The following is a 26427-nucleotide window of genomic DNA, read 5'->3' as shown; positions in this document are numbered from 1 at the left end:
GAGGGATTGGCAACTAGTCAGCCTGAAAACCCTTTTGCAATATTTGGACAACAAAGGAGACCTGGAGGGAGTTGCTCTCAGGATAAGCCTTCCGGGAGTCCTTTGTTAAGTTCAGTTTCATCTATTCTGGAGTCTTTTAGCCATCCTCTCAAAGTGCTGGGCCAGCATTGTTCTGTTAGGAATAGTACTTCGGCAGAAATTTGGTAAGGAACAGGTACAAAATTCTAAAAGGAAAATGCAAAATAAAGTTAATAGCAATATGATAACCCTAGTTTGCATAATGGTTTTGAGCTATGAGGCTATTCTTAATGACAAACAAATAAGTCAAAATATATGGGACTCAGGTGAAACCTGTTATAACTATATGACTTTAAAAAAAATTGTATGTATACAGGTCTCAACTTCCCCAGAGGAATTTATCCATATACAATATGTAGTATTATCAATAGCACAGATTTTTTTTTTAATTTATGACTTAAAGGAGCTCTGAAATTAGATTCTATCAAGTTACCAACAGAAACTACTGATAGTGAAATTTCAGTTACACTGTTATCTTATAAAGAAAAAGATAGGCATAAGAAAGGGAAAAGCAAGAGGAACAAGGGTCTCATATTTTTTGTTTTTGTTTTTGTTTTTTAAGACAGAGTCTCACTCTGTCACCCAGGCTGGAGTGCAGTGGCAGGATCTCGGCTCACTGCAACCTCTGCCTCCCGGGTTCAAGCAATTCTCCTGCCTCAGCCTCCTGAGTAGCTGGGATTACAGGCATGTGCCACCACACCCGGCTAATTTTTGTATTTTTAGTAGAGACAGGGTTTCACCATGTTGGCCAGGGTGATTTAGAACTCCTGAACTCATGATCTGCCTACCTTAGCCTCCCAAAGTGCTGGGATTACAGGCGTGAACCACTGCGCCCGGCCAAGAGTCTCATTATGTTATGTTGGGGTATCTTGTCCCATCATCTTGCGAAAAGTTGTTCACTACATAAAGCCATCAATCTGTCGTCCTTGTTTGCAGCTTGGAGGTCACTGGGTATGGAATCAGGCGGTTCAATGGACTTTCTGTGTGGCCCGTACATCAGGCATGAGACTTGTCCCTTGAAAGTTATATTAAGTTGTCCAGCTTCAGTTTTAGGGCTTTACGAATAGAGCAGGTTTTGGAGTGTTATAGCCAAATATTGGAGGAAATTAAGCGATTACAGGATCGAGTCGTCTGCAGGCAGATAACAAGAACTCAAAAACAATGCACTGGTTTACAGAAGGAGAGTTGGGTTCAAATGATGTGTCTGACAAAATGGGACCTATTCATGTGGCTACATTTTATTTGCCCCAATAGGTAATTTTATGTAGGCTGGATACCAAATTTTGGGTAAAGCAATTTCTATAGCAGGTTTATTTTTAAAAACCTCTTCCCTTTTTGTGTTTCAAATGAGTTTAGGGGTTAAATATTCAAATATTTGCATTTTAGCTAGGGATAGCTAAATTGTATCAGAAGACCAAAATCTTCAAGTGGCTTTTAATTTTTAGCAATAATTTCTCTTTTTGTTTGCCCTTCTGGCTGGCTTGATTAGTGACCCTAGGTGGGGAAATGTTTTAGGAAAAGGTACTTTCAGTTCCCCACTCCCTTGGCTTTTTCTGGCTCTCACATGGCAGACAAAGCAAAACTTTTATGCCAGGCAGAGATAACTTATATTAATGCTTTGAATTCAAGATTTTGACTTCTTTAATCTGAGAGCTTAACTTTTTATAAACATTTATCTAGTTCTTTCCTTTTTAGATTATCAGTCTTTTATTAGCTGTTATATCACCCTAAGCAATTACTAGCAAGGCAAACGTAATTTTATATTTCCAAAAGGATGATTCAGGTGTACAACTATGGGTTCTTGGTTGCTACACAGCTGTCATAATTTGAAGGCCCTCTCTCTTTTTCTTATCTTGACTGAAATGCCGTAAGAAAAACTTTAATTGGCTTTTGAATTTAGCAACAGTAGAATATCTTAATTCAAGTGAAAAAATCAATAGATTTGGAGTAAGCAGAGAGGAAGAAGAAAAAAAGAGAGTAAAGAAGTTGGAAACCTCTATGTACCAGCATTTTTAAAAATTCTATAGTTTTTCTTAATTTGGTACTGAGAAAAACAAACTTGAGGATGTTGAATGATTCTTACGATGACCATTGACTGAAAAGCCGTGTAGCCAGCTGGAATACTTAGCATGCCTGAATATTGGGGAGATACAGACATACCATAAATCTATATGTATTGGGTTGAGTAATGAGATTATGCTGTGAAACCACTCCCACAGTCACAAAACAAACATTTCCCATGGCTTTCAACCACATTGTGGTCTGCAGGTAGACTACAGGGTACACCTGAACTGGGAATCACAAATCCTGGAACAGGGGAGTGATAGGGAAACAGCTAAAATTTCTTTCTATCTAGGATGGGGAGCTGGTGAAGCCACCTTACCCCCCACCCCCACCCCACCCTGCCCACAGAGACCTAAGTGTACTTACAGGAACTTCTAGCCACCCTTGCCAGGGCTAGTGCCTATGTTCACCACTGGGGTATTTGTGGGCAAGCCAGGGGTTCCAGCTCTGCTCACATTTGTTACCCAACCTCTGCAAAACCGGAACCCCAGGGAACTGGGAACTCCACTGTCCAGGATTTCACCTGAAAAAAACAGAGCACTTCACAGTAAACATAGACAGGGTACATACCCATTTGCTTGTGTAGCAGCTGGCTGTTACCTGCAAGTGCCATCTATTGGCCTAAAGGCCAAGCCATGCAGCCCAAAATGAAACCTGCTGGCAGAAGTACCTAAGGCTATAGGGCTATAGGTGCAAAGCCAAAAGATCTTACCCTCTATAGACGAAAAGGAAAAAACATGAGAATTCTGGCATCATGAAAATCAAAATGCTGTGACACCATCAAAGAATCACTCTAGCTCCTGAACCAAAATGGAAACTCAGAAATGTCAGATAAGAAATTTAAAGCATCAGTTGTAAGGAAACTCAAAGAGATCCAAGAAAAAGCTGAAAATCAACGTGAAGAAACTTCTAAATCAGTCCAGAAAATGAAAAAAGAGATAAACATCTTAAAAAGAAATCAGTTAGAACTACTGGAACTGAAAAACTCAAGGAATTTCAAAATACAATTTAAGGTTTTATTAATAGACTGGACCAAGCAGAAGAATTTCGGAACTCGAAGACTTTTTTTTTTTTTTTTTTTTTTTTTTAACTAATCTAGTCAGACAAAAATAAGGATAATTTTTAAAGATGAACAAAGTCTCCAAGAAATACGGCATTATGTAAAGCTATGAAACATATAAATTATTGACATTCTTGAGAGAGCAGGAGAAAAAGTAATCAATCTGGGAAACAAATTTGAGGGAATAATAGAATAAAATTTCTGTAATCTTGCTAGAGAGGTAGGCATCCAGATACAAGAAATCCAGAGAACACCTGCTGGATTCTACATAAAATGAACATCACTAATGCATATGTAGTCACCAGACTGTTTAAGGCCAGCACTAAAGAAAAAATCTGAAATGTAGCTAGAGAAAAATGTTATATCACATGCAAAGGGGACCCCCATCAGGCTAACAGTGAACTTCTCAGCAGAAACCTTACAAGCCAGAAGAGATTGGGGGCCTGTTTTCAGCATTCTCAAAGAAAAGACATTCCAGTCAAAAATTTCATATCCTGCCAAATTGAGCATCATAAATGAAGCTAAAATAAAATATTTTTTCAGATAAGCAATTGCTAAGAGAATTTGTTATCACTAGACCACCCTTACAAGAAATCTTTAAGGAAGTTCTAAATGTGAAAACAGAAGAACAATACCTGTTACCACAAAATCACACTTAAGTACCTAGTCCACAGACCCTATAAAGGAGCTACAGAATAGAAACAAGTCATGCAGCAAACGACTTCACAATAGGATCAAAACCTCCTGTATCAATATTGATCTTGAATGTAAACAGTCTTAATACCACCACTGAAAAAGCACAGTGGCAAGTTGAATTTAAAAAAAAAAAAAAAAAGACCCATCTATCTGCTGTCTTCAAGAGACCCATCTTACATGTAATGATATCCATAGGCTCATAATAAAGAGTTGGAGACCGCTCTGCCGTAAAAATAGAAAACCAAAAAAAGCAAGGGTCACTATTTTTTTTTTATTGCATTTTAGGTTTTGGGGTACATGTGATGAAAATGCAAGATTGTTGCATAGGTACACACATGGCAGTGTGGTTTGCTGCCTTCCGTCCCCTCACCTGTATCTGTCATTTCTCCCCATGCTATCTCTTCCCACCTCCCGACCCCCCCACCCCTCCCCCATTTCCCCCCAACGGACCCCAGTGTGTAGTGCTCCCCTCCCTGTGTCCATGTGTTCTCATTGTTCAACACCCGCCTATGAGTGAGAATATACGGTGTTTGATTTTCTGCTCTTATGTCAGTTTGCTGAGAATGATGGTTTCCAGGTTCATCCATGTCCCTACAAAGGACGTGAACTCATCGTTTTTGATGGCTGCGTAATATTCCATGGTGTATATGTACCACATTTTCCCTATCCAGTCTATCATCGTTGTGCATTTGGGTTGGTTCCAGGTCTTTGCTATTGTAAACAGTGCTGCAATGAACATTCGTGTGCACGTGTCCTTGTAGTAGAATGATTTATAATCCTTTGGATATATACCCAGTAATGGGATTGCTGGGTCAAATGGGATTTCTATTTTTAGGTCCTTGAGGAATTGCCACACTGTCTTCCACAATGGTTGAATTAATTTACATTCCCACCAACAGTGTAAAAGTGTTCCTATTTCTCCACATCCTCTCCAGCATCTGTTGTTTCCCGATTTTTTAATGATCGCCATTCTAACTGGTGTGAGATGGTATCTCAATGTGGTTTTGATTTGCATTTCTCTGATGACCAGTGATGATGAGCATTTTTTCATATGTTTGTTGGCCTCCTGTATGTCTTCTTTTGTAAAGTATCTGTTCATATCCTTCACCCATTTTTGAATGGGCTTGTTTGTTTTTTTCTTGTAGATCTGCTTTAGTTCTTTGTAAATTCTGGATATCAGCCCCTTGTCAGATGGGTAGGCTGCAAAAATTTTTTCCCATTCTGTTGGTTGCCGATTCACTCTACTGACTGTTTCTTTTGCCGTGCAGAAGCTGTGGAGTTTGATTAGGTCCCATTTGTCTATTTTGGCTTTTGTTGCCATTGCTTTTGGCATTTTGGTCTTGAAGTCCTTGCCTACACCTATGTCCTGAATGGTTTTGCCTAGATTTTCTTCTAAGATTTTTATGGTATTAGGTCTGATGTTTAAGTCTTTAATCCATCTGGAGTTAATTTTGGTGTAAGGTGTCAGGAAGGGGTCCTGTTTCTGCTTTCTGCACATGGCTAGCCAGTTTTCCCAACACCATTTATTAAACAGGGAATCCTTTCCCCATTGCTTGTTTTTGTCAGGTTTGTCAAAGATCAGATGGTTGTGGGTATGTTGTATTTCCTCTGAGGCCTCTGTTCTGTTCCATTGGTCTATATCTCTGTTTTGGTACCAGTGCCATGCTGTTTTGATTACTGTAGCCTTGTAGTATAGTTTGAAGTCCGGTAGTGTGATGCCTCCTGCTTTGTTCTTTTTGCTTAGAATTGACTTGGCTATGCGGGCTCTCTTTTGGTTCCATATGAAGTTTAAGGTGTTTTTTTCCAGTTCTGTGAAGAAGGTCATTGGTAGCTTGATGGGAATAGCGTTGAATCTGTAAATTACTTTGGGCAGTATGGCCATTTTCATGATGTTGATTCTTCCTAACCATGAACATGGAATGTTTCTCCATCTGTTTGTATCCTCTCTTATTTCATTGAGCAATGGCTTGTAGTTCTCCTTGAAGAGGTCCTTTACGTTCCTTGTTAGTTGTATTCCTAGGTACTTTATTCTCTTTGTAGCAATTGTGAATGGCAGTTCGTTCTTGATTTGGCTCTCTTGAAGTCTATTACTGGTGTATAGGAATGCTTGTGATTTTTGCACGTTGATTTTGTATCCTGAGACTTTGCTGAAGTTGTTTATCAGTTTCAGGAGACTTTGGGCTGAGATGATGGGGTCTTCCAGATATACAATCATGTCATCTGCAAATAGAGACAATTTGATTTCCTCCTTTCCAATTTGGATACCCTTTATTTCTTTTTCTTGCCTGATTACTCTGGCTAGAACTTCCAGTACTATATTGAATAGGAGTGGTGAGAGAGGGCATCCTTGTCTAGTGCCAGATTTCAAAGGGAATGCTTCCAGTTTTTGCCCATTCAGTATGATATTGGCTGTTGGTTTGTCGTAAATAGCTTTTATTGTTTTGAGATACGTTCCGCCAATACCTAGTTTATTGAAGGTTTTTAGCATAAAGGGTTGTTGAATTTTGTCGAAAGCCTTCTCTGCATCAGTTGAGATAATCATGTGGTTTTTGTCTTTGGTTCTGTTTATGTGGTGAATTACGTTTATGGACTTGCGTATGTTGAACCAGCCTTGCATCCCTGGGATGAACCCTACTTGATCATGGTGGATGAGCTTTTTGATATGCTGTTGCAATCAGTTTGCCAGTATTTTATTGAAGATTTTTGCATCTATGTTCATCATGGATATTGGCCTGAAATTTTCTTTTCTTGTTGAGTCTCTGCCGGGTTTTGGTATCAGGATGATGTTTGTCTCGTAAAATGATTTGGGAAGGATTCCCTCTTTTTGGATTGTCTGGAATAGTTTCAGAAGGAATGGTATCAGCTCCTCTTTGTATGTCTGGTAGAATTCAGCTGTGAACCCATCTGGACCTGGGCTTTTTTTGGGTGGTAGGCTCTTTATTGCTGCCTCGACTTCAGACCATGTTATTGGTCTATTCAGGGTTTCGGCTTCTTCCAGGTTTAGGCTTGGGAGGATGCAGGTGTCCAGGAATTTATCCATTTCTTCCAGGTTTACTAGTTTATGTGCATAGAGTTGTTTGTAATAATCTCTGATGATGGTTTGGATTTCTGTGGAATCTGTGGTGATATCCCCTTTATCGTTTTTTATTGCATCAATTTGGTTATTCTCTCTTTTCTTTTTTATTAATCTGGCTAGTAGTCTGTCTATTTTGTTGATCTTTTCAAAAAACCAGCTCCTGGATTTATTGATTTTTTGAAGAGTTTTTTGTGTCTCTATTTCCTTCAGTTCTGCTCTGATCTTAGTTATTTCCTGTCTTCTGCTAGGTTTTGAGTGTTTTTGATCTTGCTCCTCTAGCTCTTTCAATTTTGATGATAGGGTGTCAATTTTAGATCTCTCCTTTCGTCTCATGTGGGCACTCATTGCTATATATTTTCCTCTAGAGACTGCTTTAAAAGTGTCCCAGAGATTCTGGTATGTTTTGTCTTCGTTCTCATTGGTTTCGAAGAACATCTTTATTTCTGCCTTCATTTCATTGTTTATCCAGTCAACATTCAAGAGCAAGTTGTTCAGTTTCCATGAAGCTGTGCGGTTCTGAGTTAGTTTCTGCATTCTGAGTTCTAACTCGATTGCACTGTGGTCTGAGAGACTGTTTGTTATGATTTCTGTTCATTTGCATTTGCTGAGGAGTGATTTATTGCCAATTATGTGGTCAATTTTAGAGTAGGTGTGATGTGGTGCTGAGAAGAATGTATATTCTGTGGATTTGGGGTGGAGAGTTCTGTAAATGTCTATTAGGTTTGCTTGTTCCAGGTCTGTATTCAGGTCCTGGATATCCTTGTTGATTTTCTGTCTGGTTGATCTATCTAATATTGACAATGGGGTGTTAAAGTCTCCCACTATTATTGTGTGGGAGTCTAAGTCTCTTTGTAAGTCATTAAGAACTTGCCTTATGTATCTGGGTGCTCCTGTATTGGGTGCGTATATATTTAGGATTGTTAGCTCTTCTTGTTGCAGTGATCCTTTTACCATTATGTAATGTCCTTCTTTGTCTCTTTTGATCTTTGTTGCTTTAAAGTCTATTTTATCAGAGATGAGAATTGCAACTCCTGCCTTTTTTTGCTCTCCATTTGCTTGGTAGATCTTCCTCCATCCCTTTATTTTGAGCCTTTGTGTATCCTTGCATGTAAGATGGGTTTCCTGAATACAGCACACTGATGGGTTTTGGCTTTTTATCCAATTTGCCAGTCTGTGTCTTTTGATTGGGGCATTTAGTCCATTGACATTTAGGGATAGTATTGTTATGTGTGAATTTGCTGCTGTCATTTTGATGCTACCTGGCTGTTTTGTTGGTTAGTTGATGCAGATTCTTGATTATGTTGATGCTCTTTTACCATTTGGTGTGTTTTTGGAGTGGCTGGTACTGGTTGTTCCTTTATATGTGTAGAGCCTCTTTCAGGAGTTCTTGTAGAGCAGGTTTGGTGGTGATGAAATCTCTGAGTGCTTGCTTGTTCACAAAGGATTTTATTTTTCCTTCACTTATGAAGCTTAGTTTGGCTGGATAGGAGATTCTGGGTTGAAAGTTCTTTTCTTTAAGGATGTTGAATATTGGCCCCCAATCTCTTCTGGCTTGTAGGGTTTCTGCTGAGAGATCTGCTGTGAGTCTAATGGGCTTCCCTTTGTGGGTAACCCGACCTTTCTCTCTGGCTGCCCTTAGCTTTTTCTCTTTCATTTCAACCCTGGTGAATCTGACGATTATGTGCCTTGGGGTTGCTCTTCTTGAGGAATATCTTTGTGGTGTTCTCTGTATTTCCTGGATTTGAATATTGGTCTGCCTTGCTAGGTTGGGGAAGTTTTCCTGGATAATATCCTGAAGAGTATTTTCCAGCTTGGATTCATTCTCTTCATCACATTCAGGTACACCTATCAGACGTAGATTAGGTCTTTTCACAGAGTCCCACATTTCTTGAAGATTTTGTTCATTCCTTTTTGCGCTTTTTTCTCTGTTCTTGCCTTCTCTTTTTATTTCATTGAGTTGATCTTCGACCTCTGATATCCTTTCTTCTGCTTGGTCAATTCGGCTGTTGAAGCTTGTGCATGCTTCACGAAGTTCTCGTGTTGCGTTTTTCAGCTCCATCAATTCACTTATACTCCTCTCTATGCTGTCCATTCTCGTCAGCAGTTCGTCCAATCTTTTTTCAACGTTCCTATTTTCTTTGCGTTCGGTTAGAACATGTTCTTTTAGCTCACTGTAGTTTCTTACTACCCACCTTCTGAAGTCTGATTCTGTCATTTCATCACCCTCCTTCTCCATCCAGTCTGGTTCCCTTGCTGGTGAGGAGTTGTGATCCCTTTTAGGAGGAGAGGTGTTCTGGTTTCGGGAGTTTTCATCCTTTTTGCGCTGGTTTCTTCCCATTTTTGTGGGTTTATCCACCTGTTGTCTGTCTCTGTCCCAGGGAGTTGGAGCTTTATGAGTTTCCGTTGCACTACTGCCTTTTTTGATTTTTCTTTCAGGTCTGACCCGCCCAGCTAGCAGCACGCCTAGCCACTGCCTGCCCACAGGGGCTTTGCTGAGCTGCTGTGGGCTCCGCCCAGCTGCCCTGAGCTCTTCCCTGTAGTCCTTTTTATATGGGGGTAGTTAGAACTGTCTGGGCAATGGTGGCCCCGCCTCTGTTATGGCGGACTCTCTCTGTTGTGGCGGGTTGCCTCGGCAACGGCGGGTTGCCTTGGCAACGGCAGCCTGCCTCCGTAGTGGTGGAGAGTCTCAGTAATGGCAGAAGCCCCTCACCCACCGAGCCGGGCCGTCCAGGTTCAGCTGTGCTTGGTTTGAAGGGCTCAACCCAGAGGGTTTCCAATTACTGTTTTTGTTTTCGTTGTTGTTGGGGGTGGAGGGGTGGGACCAACGGAGGCTGATCACCTGGCTCCCTGACTCAGAGTCTTTTCTTTTAAGTTGAATGACCCCGCGTTCGGGTCGCTTGTTGAAAAGGCGCCGGGATCTCCCATGCTGCGACTCACGGAGTTGGCTCGAACTGCGGTGCCGGCTCCTGGAGGATTTTTTGCCTAGGAATCTCCTGGCCTGGCTCACTATTTCAGCTGAATGGGCAACTCTGCCATCTCAGGTCACCAGCTCACCAGCTAAGAGGGCTCCCAGACCAGTGGCTTTTGTACAGAGAACCGCAGCAACAGGGCGTGGTCACAGCAGCCGCGCGGGCAGAATCAGCCCCGCGGGGGCCAAAACAGCCGCACTGGCTGGGACTGCGACGCTGGCGACCCCTCTGCCTGGGTATCTCCTGGTCTGTGGGCAATAAGAGTTCATCTGGAAATGCGGTGTCCACTCACCCTCTGCACTTTCACTGGGAGCTGAAGTCCTGAGCTGTTCTTAGGCGGCCATCTTCCCAGCATTCCTGGGTCACTATTCTTATATCAGGTTAAATAGATTTTAAAGGAACAACAGTTTAAAAAGACAAAAAAATAAGAAAAATAAAAAAAAAAAAACTACGTAATGATAAAGGGCTCAATTCAGTAAGAAGGCTTATTGATTTTATATATATATATATATATATATATTCCCAACACAGAAGCACCCAGATTCATGAAACAAGTCCCTCTTATTTTGTGACCTACAAAGAGACTTAGATAACCACACAACCACACAAAAATGGGACTTCAACACCACACTGACAGCATTAGATCATTGAGGAAGAAAACTAACAAATTCTGTATTGGGCTTAATAGATATCTACAAAACACTCCACCCATCAACCACAGAATATACTTTCTTCTCATCTGCACACAGAACATATTCTAAGATTAACCAGATGCTCAGTCAGAAATCAAGTCTAAATAAATTCAGAAACATGGAAACTTGTGAGTAAATAACAAAATTAAGGGAAACATTTAAAAATTCTTGGAAATACGGTGGCTCAAGCCTGTAATCCCAGCACTTTGGGAGGCCGAGGCGGGTGGATCAGGAGATCAAGAGATCTAGACCATCCTGGTCAACATGGTGAAACCCCGTTTCTACTAAAAATACAAAAAATTAGCTGGGCGTGGTGGCACGTGCCTGTAATCTCAGCTACTAAGGAGGCTGAGGCAGGAGAATTGCCTAAACCCAGGAGGCGGAGGTTGCGGTGAGCCGAGACTGCACCATTGCACTCCAGCCTGGGTAACAAGAGCGAAACTCCGTCTCAAAAAAAAAAAAAAATTCTTGGAAATAAAAACAGAGACATAACATACCCAAATCTCTGAGATGCAGCAAAAGCAGTGAAAAGAATAGTTTATAGAGCTAAATGCCTGCATCAAGAATTTAGAAAGATCTCAAATTAATCTAATATCACACATAGAGAAACCAGAGAAACAACAACAAACTGTAGAAGAAAGAACTATAGAACAACCACAAAGCTATAGAAGAAAAGAAACAGCTAAAATTAGAGCAGAACTGATTGAAATGGACACCCAAAAGCCCATACAAAGGCTCAATGAAACCAAACACTAGTTTTTTTTTTAAGGATAAACAGGATTGATAGAAAGCTAGCTACATTGTAGTTTTGATTTGCATTTCTCTGATGATCCATGATGTTGAGCATTTTTTTATATTCCTGTTTGCAAATTGTATTTCTTCTTTTGAGAAATGTCTATTCATATCTTTTGCCCATTTTAAAAATCAGAATATTAGATTTTTTTCCTATAGAGTTGTTTGAGCTTCTTAAATACTCTGGTTACTAATCCCTTATCAGATTGGTAGTTTGCAAAAAAAAATTTTCCCATTCTGTGATTTGTCTCTTCACTTTGTTGATTGTTTCCTTTGTTGTGCGGAAGCATTTTAACTTGATGGGATTCTATTTGTCCATTTTTGCTTTGGTTGCCTCTTGTTGTTGGATATTACTTAAAAATTCTTACTTGCATAAATTACTCCAGTGTCTTGGAAAGTTTCCCTCATGTTTTCTTGTAGTAGTTTCATAGTTTAAGGTTTTAGATTTAAGTCTTTAACCCATTTTGATTTGATTTTTGTATATGACTACAAATAGGTATCTAGTTTCATTCTTCTGCATATGGATATCCAGTTTTCCCAGCACTATTTATTGAAGAGACTCTCTTTTCCCCAATGTGTGTTTTTGGCACCTTTGTCAAAAATGAGTTTACTATAGATGCATAGATTTATTTGGGGGTTCTCTAAGTCTGTTCTGCTGGTCTATGTATCTGTTTTTAATGCCATTATGATGCTGTTTTGGTTCCTATAGCTCTGTAGTATAATTTGAAGTCAGCTAATGTGATTACTCCACTGCTTTGGCCATTCTGGGTCTTTTGTGATTCCATATAAGTTTTAGGATTGTTTTTCTATTTTTGTAAGGAATGTCTTTGTTATTTTGATAGGGATTTCAGTAACTCTGTGGATTGCTTTGAGTCGAATAGACATTTTAACAATATTGATTCTTCCAATCTATGAACTTGGAACATGTTTCCTTTTTTGAGTCTTCTTCAATTTCTTTCATTAGCGTTTTGTAGTTTTCATTGTAGAGATACTTAACTGCTTTGGTTGAGTTAATTCCTAGGTATTTAATTTCATTTATAGCTATTGTAAATGGGATTACTTTCTTGATTCCTTTTTCAGATTTTTTGCTGTTGGCATATAGGAATGCTACTGATATTTGTATATTGATTTTGTATCCTGCACCTTTACTGAATTTGTTGATCAGTTCTAATAGTTTCTTAGTGGGGTCTTTAGGTTTTAGCAAATATAAGATAATATCAACTGCAAATAAGGAAGATTTGACTTTTTCCTTTCTAATTTGGATGCCCTTTATTTCTTTATCTTGTCTGATTGCTCTAGCAAGGAATTTGAGTACTATGTCGAATAACAGTGGTGAAAGTGGGCATCTTTTTCCTGTTCCCAATCTTAAAGGATAGGATTTCAGTTTCTCCCCATTCAGTATGATACTACCTATGGGTCTGTCATATATGACTTTCATTGTGTTGACTTAGGTTCCCTCTATGCCTGGTTTTTTAGTGCTTTTATCATGAAAAGGATGTTGAATTTCATCAAATTTTTTTTAGCATGAATTGAAATGATCTTACGGTTTTTGGTTTTTTTTTTTTGTCCTTCATTCTGTTGATATGATGAAACATTTGTTGATTTGCATATGTTGGACCATCCTTGCATTCCTGGGGTAAATCCCATTTGGTCATGATGAATGATCTTTTTAGCATGTTGTTGAATTTGGTTTGTGAATATTTTATTGAGGATTTTAGCATTAATATTCATCAGTGATATTGGTCTGTAGTTTTCATTTTTTAATCTGTCTCTGTCTGGTTTTGGTGTCAGGGTAATACTGGCCTAGTAAAATGACTTTGGACATATTCCCTCCTCCTCTGTTTTTCAGAGTAGTTTGAGTAGGATTGGTATTTGTTCTTCTTTAAATGTTTGGTAGATTTTAGAAGTGAACCCACTGGGGGCCAGGCTTTTCTTCGCTGAGAGACTTTTTATTACAAGTTCAAATTTGTTACTCAGGTTTTGGATTTCCTCATTGTTCAACACTGTTATTTTTTTGTGTCTAGGAATTTTTCTATTTCTTCTAGATTTTCCAATTTATTGCCATGTAGTTGCTCTTAATAATCACAATTGATCCTTTGAATTCCTGCAGTATCATTGTAGTATCTCCTTTTTCACCTCTGATTTTATTTATTTGGGTCTTCTCTCTTTTTTTTCTTGGCCTGGCTAATGGTTTGCCAATTTTGTTTATCTTTTCAGAAAACCAGCTTTTTGTTGGTCTTTTGTATTGCTTTCTTCATTTCAATTTCATTATTTCATCTCTGATCTTTATTATTTCTTTATTCTACTAACTTGGGACTTGGTTTTGCTCTTGCTTTTCTAATTCAGTGTTAGGTTGTGTATTTGAAGTTTTTCTTCTTTGATGTGGGCACTTACAGCTATAAAATTCCTTCTTAGTATGCTTTTGCTGCATCTTATAGGTTTTGGTGCATTGTGTTTCCATTATCATTTGTTTCAAGAAATTTTTCAGTTTCCTTCTTAATTTCTTGATTAACTCACTGGTCATTTGGGAACATGTTGTTTAATTTCTATGTAGTTTATAGTTTCCAAAATTCCTCTTGTTATTGATTTCTAGTTTTATTCCATTATGATCTGAGAAGATGCCTGATATTATTTCAACTTTTAAAAATGTCTAAGACTTGTTTTGTGACCTAACATATAATCTATCCTTGAGAGTGATTGATGTACTGAGAAGAAGAGTCTGTATTCTGCAGCCATCATACAAAATATTTCTGTAAATATCTATTAGGCCCATTTTTTTCTATAGTGCAGATTAAATCAGATAATCAGAAATTTCTTTGTTGATCTTCTATCTAGAAGATCTGTCTAATGCTGAAAATGGAGTGTTTAAGTCTGCAGCTATTGTTGTATTAGGGTCTATTAGGGTCTATTGCTCTCTTTAGCTCTAATATTTCTCTGTATATCTGGATGCTCCAGTGTTGGTTATGTATATACTTATAATTGTCCTGTCTTCTTGCTGGATTGACCCCTTTGTCACTACATAATGACCTACTTTGTGTCTCTTTACAGTTTTTGTTTTGAAATCTATTTTGTCTGACATAAGTAAAGCTACTCCTCTTCCTTTTTGGTTTCCATTGTCATGGAATATCTTTTTCTATCCCTTTATCTTCAGTCTATGTGTGCCTTTATAGGCTAAGTGCTTCTCATAGGCAACAGGTCATTGGGTCAGTTGTTTTTAAATCCATTCAGCCACTCTGTCTTCTAATTGGAAAATTTAGTCCATTTACATTGAATGTTATTATCGATAAGGAAGAACTTACTCTGGCCATTTTTTAAATTGTTTTCTGGCTCTTTTATGGTCTCCTTCTTCTTTCCTTTCTTCCTGTCTTTCTTTTAGAGAAGGTGAATTTCTCTGGCAGTTTGATTTAATTTTCTGCTTTTTCCTTTTTGCAGATTCATTATATATATATATATATTTAAATTTGAGGTTACCATGAGGCTTGCAAATACTATCTTATAACTTACTTTAAGTTGATAACAACTTAACAGTGCTTACATAAAGAGACAAAAAGAAAACTAATTAAACCTCTACTCTTTAACTTTGTTTCTTTGCTTTTTAACTTTTTGGTGTGTGTGTGTGCATACATATATATGTGTGTGCATGTGCGTGTGTGCGCGTGCACGCATGTGTGTGTGTGTGTGTATATATATATATATATATATTTTTTTTTTTTTTTGAAATGGAGTTTCACTCTTGTTGCCCAGGCTGGAGTGCAATGACGTGATCTCAGCTCACCACAACCTCTGCCTCCTGGGTTCAAGCAATTCTCCTGCCTCAGCCTCCTGAGTAGCTAAGCTTATAGCCATGTGCCACTATGCCTGGCTAATTTTTTGTTTTTAGTAGAAACAGGGTTTCTCCATGTTGGCCAGGCTGGTCTCAAACTCCCAACCTTAGGTGATCTGCCCACCTCAGATGTTATGTGGTCTTTGTCTTGAAAAGTTGTTATTTTTTTTAATTGGTTTATCATTTAGTCTTTCTAATTCAGATAAGAGTAGTTTACACACCACAGTTACAGTGTTATCATATTCTGTGTGGTTTGCTCTGTGTGTGTACTTACTATTACCAGTGAGTTTTGTACCTTTAGATGATTTCTTATTGCTCAATAACATCCTATTTTTTTTCTGATTGAAGAACTCCCTTTAGCATTTGTTGTAGGACAGGTCTGGTCTTGATGAAATCCTTCAGCTTTTGTTTGTCTGGGAGTTTTTATTTCTCCTTCATGTTATGCCACTCTCTCCTGGCCTGTAAGGTTTCCACTGAAAAGTTTTCTTCCAGATATATATTTTGTTTATATATCTTTATGCTTTGTATATGATTTCTTTTCTCTTGTTACTCTTAAGATCCTTTCTTTTTCCTCGTCCTTTGGGAGTTTGATTATTAAATGCCTTGAGATTGTCTTCTTCTTTGGGTTAAATTTACTTGGTATTATATAACCTTCTTGGACTTGTATATTGGTATCTTTATTTAGGTATGGGAAGTTCTCTGTTATAATCCCTTTGAATAGAGCTTCTACCTGTGTCTCATTCTCTACCTCCTCTTTAAGGCCAGTAACTCTTACTCTTTTTTCTCTTGTCTCTTCTGACTACATTTTCAAATAGCCTATCTTCAAATTCACTAATTATTTCTTCTGCTTGATCAGCTCTGCTATTAAGTGGCTCTGATGCATTCTTTGGTATGTCAATTGCATTTTTCAACTCCAGAATTTCTGCTTGGTCTAAAAAATTTATTTTAATATCTTTTTAAATTTATCTTACAGAATTCTGAATTTCTTCTTTGTGCTAACTTACATTTCTTTGAGTTTCCTTAAAACAACTATTTTGAATTTCCTATCTGAAAGGTCTCTTATCTCTGTTTCTCTAGGATTGTCCCTGAATGAATTATTTAGTTTGTTTGGTGAAGTCATGTTTTCCTGGATGGTCTTGATGCTTATGAATGTCTGAGCTTTGAAGAGTTAAGTATTTATTGTAGTCATCACAGTCTGGGCTTGTTTGTACCCATCCTTCTTGAGAAAGATTATCCATATCAAAAAGATATAGTGTTGTGATCTGTACCTTATCTTCATTAGGGGAAACCCAAACCCAGTAACACTATGGTTCTTATAGACTCATAGAGGTCTTGAATAAGATCTAGAAGAATTCTCTGAATTACAGAAGACTCCTGTTTACTTCCTTTACTTTCAAACAAATGGAGTCTCTCTCAGCTGAGTTCAACCTGTTTTTGCTTGCTTTCCCAGTGACTGGGCAGCACTGACCACTCAAAGTCTCTCGGTCACTGTGTTCTCCCTCTTCTCCCTCTCCCAAGTGTACAGTCTCTTTCCATGACACAGGGCTGCTGCCGGTGAATGGGGAAGGGGTGGCATCAGTGATTCAAGAATATGTTTCTTCCCCTTTCAGTGCATCTTTTAGTGATACAGTATTAAAGACAGGTACTATGAATGCCTACTTGATTTTTCAGTCTTATGAAAGTGCTTTTTTCATATAGTTGTTAAATTTGGTGATCCTGCAGGTGGGTCGATTGATGGAGCCTTCTCTTTAGCTATCTTATTCTTACTTCTGAGACACCATTATGCCAATCTAAATAACAAGAGATGGAGACTCTAAAAGAAAATGATATTTATTCAAGAATAGACATTGCAAAGGAAACACGTTTACCATAGAAACTATGTGTATATCCAGGAAGATAAACAAAGACAAAGGTTTTTAAAGAAAAAATGAGAAGGATTACATGATGTTTTCAGTTAATAATTTTTGACTACAAGGATCAGTAACAAAAGTGGTGTCAGTGTTAGGTTAGATAATCTAGTTGCTGGACAGGTGTCCTTGTAGAAGCATTTTATGTGTGTGTGTAAGGTTGTACTGACCTTTGTGCATGTCTGCGACTCTTACAGGTTGTTTCATGATAGTTTTGTGATCAGGCATTCGTATAAGAGAGCCCATCCTGCATGACCTTACCTGGCTCCATTTTTCATGATTTTGCTTTTTAACATAAATGACTCCATTTTTATTCTGACAACTTTCATGCTGCAAGTCTTGCCATAATTCTTGTCCCACATGGGGAATTCCGTAATCAGTCCAGTCACTCAGTTGTTTTTCTTCTGACAAGGTAGCTAGGCTATTGGCAATGGCCCATGAGTTAGTGAAAATATAGCAAGATATGGTGGGAAAGGTGGCCAGCATGGCCATTGCCACTGCATGTAGTTTGGATAGAATTTCCGTGTCCAGTCTCAGTCTAAAGTTGGCTGTCTATTGGCCAGACGGTAAGGTGGCAGCCCAATGAACTCCATCTGTTTTTAGTTTGGCAGAACCATCAGTAAACCATGCCAGACCATTGGTAGGCATATTTTTGAATCCATAGGAGGAGCCAAAACATCCTCAACAGGTTACTTGGTCACTTTTAATTAGCTAGCCATTTGTTCATGAAACCTACTGGTCCCATGGGGCCTGGCTGGACATGATCTTAAATGGGCCAGTTTCATTTAATAATTGAGCTCTGTTGAGCCTAGTTTGATAGGTGAAGTTTGCAAGCACACAAGTATGGATGGGCATTTCATGTGGTAGTGTCATGTGTGGTGCTCTGGCCATAAGATGCTCAGTGTCCAGAGACTAGTTCCTAGTAGCAAGCAAGGAGTTACTGTTTAAAAGCAGTCTATCTGGGGGCTATCTAAGTAACTTTATGTGTCCAAAATGTGAGAGGCTAGTACATCCCGGTGGCGGATTTTTTCTTCCCAGAGACTAGTATCAGCATGCATGGAGGTTTTGGACATCTGTAATTTTATTGAACTAGCAGTCTCTAAGGGTTCTAAAAGCAGTGCCTGGACCACAACTTGCTGAGTGGCTTCCAAGGCCTGTTGCCACAAAGAACCTCATTTCAAATTAGTGGGTTTGCCAGTAACCTTGACGAAGGAGAGCAAAAGGACATCTAGGTTGGGTACATGTGGTCTCCAGGACTCAAAGAGGCCTACCAGCTGCTGGCCTTATTTTTATTAGAGGATGCCACAAGGGGCAACACTTGTTTTGCTATATCTGGGATACTTCTTTGGTGTTCAGCTTAAGTGCCCTTGGCATTTAGTTTGCGATAGCCCATTGTTAGTCTCCATGCCCTGCTGGGCCTTTTGTGACTGGCCAAATATTGTGAGAGGGTGGTTTATAACATTTATATCTGTATTGAGTCCTCAGTTAACAAAGTAATGTCCTCTTCTCCATTCAGTATGTATAACAGCACTGCGTTTGTTGAATAAGCCATTGGAACTTGGGGAGCTTACGTAGCAGGCAAAAGTGAATATGCCCCACTGTTATGGCTCAAATCCTTAGCAGTATTGGGAGAACGTACCCTTTCAGATGGAGGCGGCCTTCTGGTCCCTAAACAACCAAAATGCCAATTGCCAATGGTGCCCTAAGTGATAGGAAACATGGTTGCTGGCACCTAAAATGGCCCAATGGGCCCCGCCTACAACCAGATAAGCATCTTGTGTCACTACGTTTGTCTGAAAACCTCCCAATATCATCAGTTTAATTTTTCATCTAAAAGAACCAGGAAATATTGTCATGTGGATTTCAATATCCAGGAAGCCTAGAAAAGTCTGCATTTTCTTCTTTTTCTCTTTTCTCTTGAGAAGAGTATTAGGCTAGTGACCTTCGGTAGGCACCTAGAGACTTTGGCCCCAACCCTAACTGCACCATTTGGGTCTGCAGTGCCCCTTTATCCAACAGACACACCAGCCAGGCTGCTTGAGGGTTTACTGCTTGTGTCCACGTGTGTCCTTTGGATCTTGAGTCTCCTTCTCTGTGAAGGCCTGCTTTGTGCATGCTGGTTCTCTCTCGGATGTCTCAATGACCATCAGAGGACCTCTTTTTAATTTCCTCTCAGATGCCTCCAGATGCATCCGAATACCCAGGAAGGAGCAATCACACATGTGCACTAAACTCCCCTGTTTCCACACTTCTTTCCTGCTGCAATCCATGTACGAGCTCACCCACATTCTCAAGGTGTATGTGTGACCTATGTTTCTCTTATCACCGCTTCTTCCCCGTAAAACATCTAGCTAGTCAGATGTCTCCACCATAGGCCAGGTATGAGATAGGGCATTGCCCCTTCTACTTTACCAATGAGCCATTGTTCTGTCAGATTGAATCCTGCTTGCTGTGCCAATTTTGTGAAGCACGCTATCTCTGTGCACTGGTTATCAACTGTCCGAATCCAGTGATACAGAATATGCTCATACACAACAAGTTACATGAAGTGGATTTATTACTATCAGACAGGCAGCAAGGGACAATGCAAGTCTCAGATTTACTGCTGGCTGGTCCCCAAGGCTGCAGAGAGCTGTCTAGGGCAAACAGAATCTTATCTCTGAGTTCTTCACTTGTACCACAGCTGAGAGACCTCAGAAGCACCCATCCTGGATTTTATATCCTGACAACACATGACTCATTGTGCTAAAGCATTAAAGGACAGAGGGATGGAACAGAGCCTGGGCTGTTCTGGCCAGTCTGCCTTTCACATAAAGATGTTCTATTCCTAGCACATTCTATATATTTTGGATTATATCCTTGACATTGTTAATGTTATTTGGGTTAGAACCTGAGTTCTGTTAAAATTCTGCTCGTGAACCACCTTCTTTAAGTTTTGACCCCCTTCACAGTTTGCCTACTTGTGTTTAATTGTAGGAGTCTCAGGTAGTTTCTTTTTGTATTTTGTTCAATGTGTGTGGTAGACTCATTGAGTGAGCAAGGCTGTGGTTGGCTTATTCTATCTTGTCTGTAAGTTCTTGTTTGTCGTATTCTCAAAAGTAAACAAAAAATACTTGTTGAAAAAAATAAATGAAGAAATAAATTGCCTATTAAAAATGTCTTTTTGGATCTATGCTTGAATTTTTTTTGTTTCTTTTTCTTTCTTTTTTTTTTTTTTTTTGACAGTTTATCCAATGAATCCTTTTAGTGTCGACTTTGAAAATGTAAATGCCACAAATGCCAAAATGACCTGGAAGGTGCACTCCATGAAGAAGGATTTCACATATTTGTGTCAGATTGAACTCTATGGTGAAGGAAAAATGATGCAAGTAGGAACCCTGCTTAATTTTCTATTTTCAAAAATTCCTTTTTGTCCTGAACACCGGTGAATAAAATCACTTTAAACTCCTATTTCTGTGTAGGTTCAAATGGTGTGGGTCATCTGTTTTTAAAAGTTTGTGAAATTAATTATAGACTTTTACAGTTAGGAAATGGGCCTTGGATTTTTTTTTTTTCCCCCTCAAAGATGAACTGATCTTACTCCAGGTCAGGATTTGCTATGTCCTGGTTCATCTTCGTAACACTATACACTCATCAATGCTTCTGTTTTGTTCTTTTCTCCTTTTTTCTTTCTTCTCTTTTTTGATCAAGCAGTACAATGTTTCCATCAAGGTGAATGGTGAGTACTACTTAAGTGAACTGGAACCTGCCACAGAGTATATGGCCCAAGTACGCTGTGCTGATGCCAGCCACTTCTGGAAATGGAGTGAATGGAGTGGTCAGAACTTCACCACACTTGAAGCTGGTATGTTTAGCCCCCCTGGCATTTAACCCAAAAAAGTAAGTCTTAGGAGTTAGGCTGGTTTCCCTGAGAGCTTTTGGTTGTACCAGTATCTAAGAGAAAAGTATTTAAACAGAGGTGGGTTAGCATTTAAAAAATTAGATTAGATGCGTAATGAGAAGTGAGTGGGCAGCCATCCACCTCAAACAGTTGACAATAGTATTATTTATACTGCCAGTCTTCTCTCCTGTCTTTCATTTTTCCAAAATGTTTCACTTTGCTGGATTCACAGTAGATCTCAGGCTATATAAATTAGTATACACCTTTAATTCAGGACTGGGGACAAATAAAAGTGTTAATGACAAGGAAAGCATTGGTCTCATACTAAATAACTTTGGGCTGTGTTTGGAAATGTAATGATATTTGGAACCTTAACGGTTACTTGTGAGTCATTCGTTCCAATGGTGGCACACTGTGAGCCCTCTCCAGCTTGTTCTGTGTCAGAGTTTCCTCAGCATTGATTGCAAGATTTCTCTGCTAAATAACTATGTCTCAGAACTCAAATAGGCCTCAGGAGATTTGATGGCCCAATCCTGCTTCCATCTCCCACCAATTCAATGTAATGAAAGATAACTGTTGCCCGTTTTACAGATGAGGCAACTTGCTCCCATAACTGAAGAGATTTGCCCATATTGCAGAGTTAATGAATGCTACAGACATCATAATACTCATAGGAGTTAACATTTACTGAGAGCCACACATAACTCGAAGGGCCCTCTGTGCTCCTCTCTTTTCATCCTGACAACATGCAGTTAGGTATTCTTATTATCCTCATTTTATGCCAGAGGATATCAGAGCAGAGAAAGATTAAGTAATTTAACTGGCCCAGCCAGGCACTGACTGAGCTGCGACTCACATCTAGGCAGCCTGACGCCAGATCTCCACCCTTAACCAGAGCATAATTCTGTGTGTTCTCTCTCTTGGTGTTATTACAACCTCCAGATCTTGTTGATTCAAGTCCTGGCTGTTTTACTGCCAAAGGAAGGATTATACATATGTATTTTATTCATCACGTTATTTGTGTATGGCAGCTGGCAGAACTCTTTCTGTTTCATTTTGGGAGGACCATTTTAAAGCAGTGATTCAAATCTGAGGGTGGTGGGGGCAGCTAATCAGAATCCACACATGAGGATGGTCATTAGTCAAGTTCTCCAGGCCTCCCCCTTCCCTGGTGGTGCCTGCCTATCCTCAAGCCCATTGAGATTCCAGTAATTTTTCCTAGGGTTACAGGTTCCTCAATAATCTTTGCTCTGGAAAGCCCTGTTCCTGAGAGGAATGTTGTATTTTCCTCAGTTGTTTTAGAGAAAAAGTTTTATATTTTGCTTTACTTTTTTGTTTGTTTTTTTAAAATGTATTCCAACATAATTAAAATTATGTAAAAGGGGAAGATAGCAAAAGAATAGAGTTTCTTTTGGATTGTAGTAATAATCTAACATCTTGAAAACACTTAACTTTGCTTTTGATGATGACAAGAAAATGAGATGACTCTACTGAAGGTAAACGTATAGGAATTTTTTATTATGTCTGATCTCACTTTGCTTAATGCTGGAAAACTCAATGTTTATGTGTGGTATAATCATGCTTAAGTATAATTATAGTGAGCAGATATCAAGTTAAATGATATGATGGTAGAAACTATGTTGTTTATAAAATAGAGTGCTATCAACTATATTGTAGCACTTTTTTTGTTATAAATAGTAATTTATAAGCCAGCTGAAGATTTTGCATTGAGCTTAGATATTGTGCTTGAGTATTTCAATAAAGTTTTACATTTAATATTGGCTTCTCCAATGGCTTATTTAGCAAATTGAAATCTGCTTTAATAGCTTTAAAAACATAGGGTCACCTTTAACTTAAGCATAAAGTGTTGTGTCAGCATCTGAAAGAAAAAAAAGGTTATAGTTAGGAAATAGGCTTTAGAGATTTTTCTCCCCACTTAAATGTCAATGAGCAGGAAAAAAGACTGTGTTTTTATAAAATGGAGGCATAAATTTTTATATTCCAAAATAGTTCTTATTTCAAAGACATGTTCTGAATCAGATCAAAAGTTACTTGTCCTCTCACAAACCAAAAATAAAAAAAGAAAAGCTATTTTTTAATATTTGAAACAACTTGAAACATCTTAATTTTGTTAATTTCGTGACAGTTGCTATTTAACACTTTCACACTTAACAGTCAAAATTTTTAAATGATTTTTGTATGCAGAAGTCATATTTAAAAAATAGAAGTTGGAAGTCCTAGTCAGAGGAATCAGGCAAGAGAAACACATCCCAAAAGGAAGAGAAGTAAAACTCTTTGTCTTTGCTGACGATATGATTCTATACCTAGAAACCCTAGATTAAGAGTGGACAGAGGGAGAACGCAGATGCTGGGCTGAAGGGCCAGCAAGCTGCACGCCCTGCACAGGGCTACCAAGCACCCACACTCGTTCTTGGCCTCCAGCAACTCCTGGGGAAGGGGTTGAACAGGCTGCCTGCTCCTGCCATGGGCCTTTGTAATCCAGGCAGCAGGAAACCCCACAACCCTCGTGGACAGTTGGGCTGGCAGGAAGAACTTCTTAGAGAGGCAGTAGGAACAGGGCTTCATCCTGGGAAGAGCCCAGAGGGTTTGGTGCGGAAACATCTGCAGTGGAGCATGGCCAGGGATGCCAAGCCCCCAAGCCTTGCCGTGCTCCTCTAGGAGACCTTGGCCATAAGGTGACTGTCAAACCTAGATGGAGGACAGTGGTCTTACCCATGAGGTGGGGCCAGTCCAATGTGAGTGGTCCCCTGTTTGCTGGCCTCTCCTGAGGCTCCAGCCTGGCCACGCTAGCTGGCAGTGCAGCCTCAGATGCCAAGCCAAGGTGCTTCCTGGGGGATCTCATCATAGCTGCTTTGCTGGCAGATGACACCTGATTATTGGAGAGTTCCGGCAGGGCAGCCCCTACTGACATGCATCAGCCCACCCGCAACCTCCCCCAACCAGAGCCTCCCCAGTGCCACTTTGTCAGCCTGCACTTGCCCATGGCCACCCCACTACCACTTTGCCAGTGCACACCTGCGGGTGGACCTTGCCTCTTCTCCTCCTATGGCTCATGTGTGTGCACATATCTCACTTCTGCTGCTGGCATAAGTGCAACGTGTGGCCCTGCCTCTCCTCGGCGCTGCCATTTCTGGTGTGAAAGAGTACATGGACACCAGTGGCCCCACCCCCACTCCCGACATTGCCACCAGTGTCAGTGTGTGCACAGCCCTGCACCCCCCACAACACCATCACTGGCACAAATGCATGAAGAGACATCAGAAATTCTGCCCCCACCTCAGTGCTACCACTGCAGCTGCTGCAAACCAGCACACAGACAACAGCAGCCCTGCCTTCCCAGTGCCACCACAACTGCCGATGTGAATGCATGCATGGATGCTGGCAATTCTGCTGACCCTCTACACCAGGCATCCCCAAACTACGGCCCATGGGCTGCATGCGGCCCCCTGAGGCCATTTATCCGGCCACCCACCACACTTCAGGAAGGGGCACCTCTTTCATTGGTGGTCAGTGAGAGGAGCACAGTATGTGGTGGCCCTCCAACAGTCTGAGGGACAGTGAACTGGCTCCCTGTGTAAAAAGACGCCTACTCTACACTACCACTGCTGCCTGTGCAAACTCATGCACAAAGACTGGTAGCCTCCTGCTCCCACTACTGCCAGCACCAGGGCGGGCACTGTCATTGGTTCTGCCCCTGCCTGCATCCCACTGCTAGGGCAAGTGCATGCAGGAAACTTGCAGCCCAACTCTCACAGGTACCCCACCCCAGCTGATGCATGTACAAACCACTGCACTGCCATGGCTGCTGGCACACATGAGTGAGCATGGATCTTGCTGCCACTGCCCTGATGAAGTGCTTTGACCTGCACCACTCATCAGAGTTTTCTGGCCAACAGACTGGGAATACTTCAGCCCCTCCAAAACAGTAGGTTCCTAGACTTGAGGGGCCAGAGAACAAAGGTGGGTGCCTGATACCAGTCCTGCAGAGTTAGAGCATCCAGACCAGGAGTGCTAAACTGACTCTTATCCTCTTAAAATCTTCCAGATAGGAACCCAGGCAACTGAACTCAACTTATACCAAAATGAGATGTTCCCCTAGGACATCAAAGAACAAAACAATAACCCATCCAACAACTTCAAAGACTAAAGGAATATCAGCCTGCAAGATGAGAAAGAAACAATACAAGAACTCTGGCAACTCAAAAAGCTAGAGTGTCTTCTTACCTCCGGAGACCACACTGGCATCCCAGCAATGGTTGTTAACCTGTTCAAAATGACAGAATTAGAATTCAGAATAAAGATGAACAAAGATCATCCACATCCAAGAGAAAGTCAGAACCCAGTCCAAGAAATCTAAGGATTACAACAAGATGATACAGGAGATAAAAGATGAAATGGTCATTTAAAGGAGGAATAAAACTGATCTGAAAGAGCTGAATAATTCATTTCAAGAATTTCATAATACAAACGCAAGCTGAGGAAAGCGTCTTAGAGCTCAATGACCAGTTCTTAAAAATAACTCAGTTAGACAAACATAAAGAAAAATCAGTAAAGAATTATGGAAAGAGAACAGATCAGCCATTCATTGGTGTTCTTGAAAGAGAGGGAGAGAAGGCAAGCAACTTGGAAAACATGTTTGAGGATATTATTCACAAAAATGTTCCCAACCTCACTGGAGAGGACCCCTATGAGATACTATACAAGAAGATGACTATCCCCAAGATACCATGTCCCCACGACATAGTCATCAGATTCTTCAAGGTCAAAATGAAAGAAAAAATGTTAAAGGCAGCTAGGAAGATAGTGTAGGTCACCTACAAAGGGTACCCTATCAGGCTAACAGTGGACCTTTCATCAGAAACCCTACAAGACAAAAGAGACTGGGGGCCTATATTTAGCATTCTTAAAAGAAATATCAACCAGGAATTTCATATCTAGCCAAGCTAAGCTTCATAAGTAAATGAGAAATAAGATGCTTTCAAACATGCAAGTGCCTAGGGAATTCACCACCACCAGACCTGCCTTAGAAGAGATCATTAAGGAAGTGCTAAATATGAAAAATGAAGTCCATTACCAACCACTACAAAAACAGATTTAAGTAGTAGACCATTGACAGTATAAAGCACCACACAATTAAATCTGCATAATAACCAGCTAACAAGACAATGACAGGATCGAATTTACACATATCATATTAAACTTGAATGTGCACAGGATACATGCCCAATTGAAAGGCACAGAGTGGCAAGTTGGAGAAAGAAGCAAGATCCAACTGTGTGCCATCTACAGCATGCTTATATCACATGCAGTGAACCCATAGGCTTAAAGTAAAGGGATGGATGCAGAAAAATCTACCAAGCAAACGAAAC

The 26427-nt window shown here is 39.9% G+C and overlaps 1 protein-coding gene across 3 annotated transcripts in view; it reads left to right on the top strand.

Moving 5' to 3' along the window:
* Positions 1-26427, top strand: part of OSMR (oncostatin M receptor) — a 99899-nt gene that overhangs the window by 42704 nt on the left and 30768 nt on the right. For 2 of the 3 annotated variants that reach the window (XM_010336658.3, XM_039470412.2), the window contains exons 8-9: positions 20383-20525; positions 20848-21001. In XM_010336658.3, the coding sequence (XP_010334960.1) occupies positions 20383-20525; positions 20848-21001 (297 nt within the window). The remainder of the gene's footprint in view (positions 1-20382; positions 20526-20847; positions 21002-26427) is intronic. The other variant, XM_039470426.2, reaches the window with a different exon arrangement.

The sequence above is a fragment of the Saimiri boliviensis genome, chromosome 1 (assembly GCF_048565385.1).
Source record: "Saimiri boliviensis isolate mSaiBol1 chromosome 1, mSaiBol1.pri, whole genome shotgun sequence".
NCBI classification, from domain to species: domain Eukaryota; kingdom Metazoa; phylum Chordata; class Mammalia; order Primates; family Cebidae; genus Saimiri; species Saimiri boliviensis.
The sequence above is the reverse complement of the archived record's forward strand: the minus strand, read 5'-3'. Positions and strand labels throughout refer to the sequence as shown.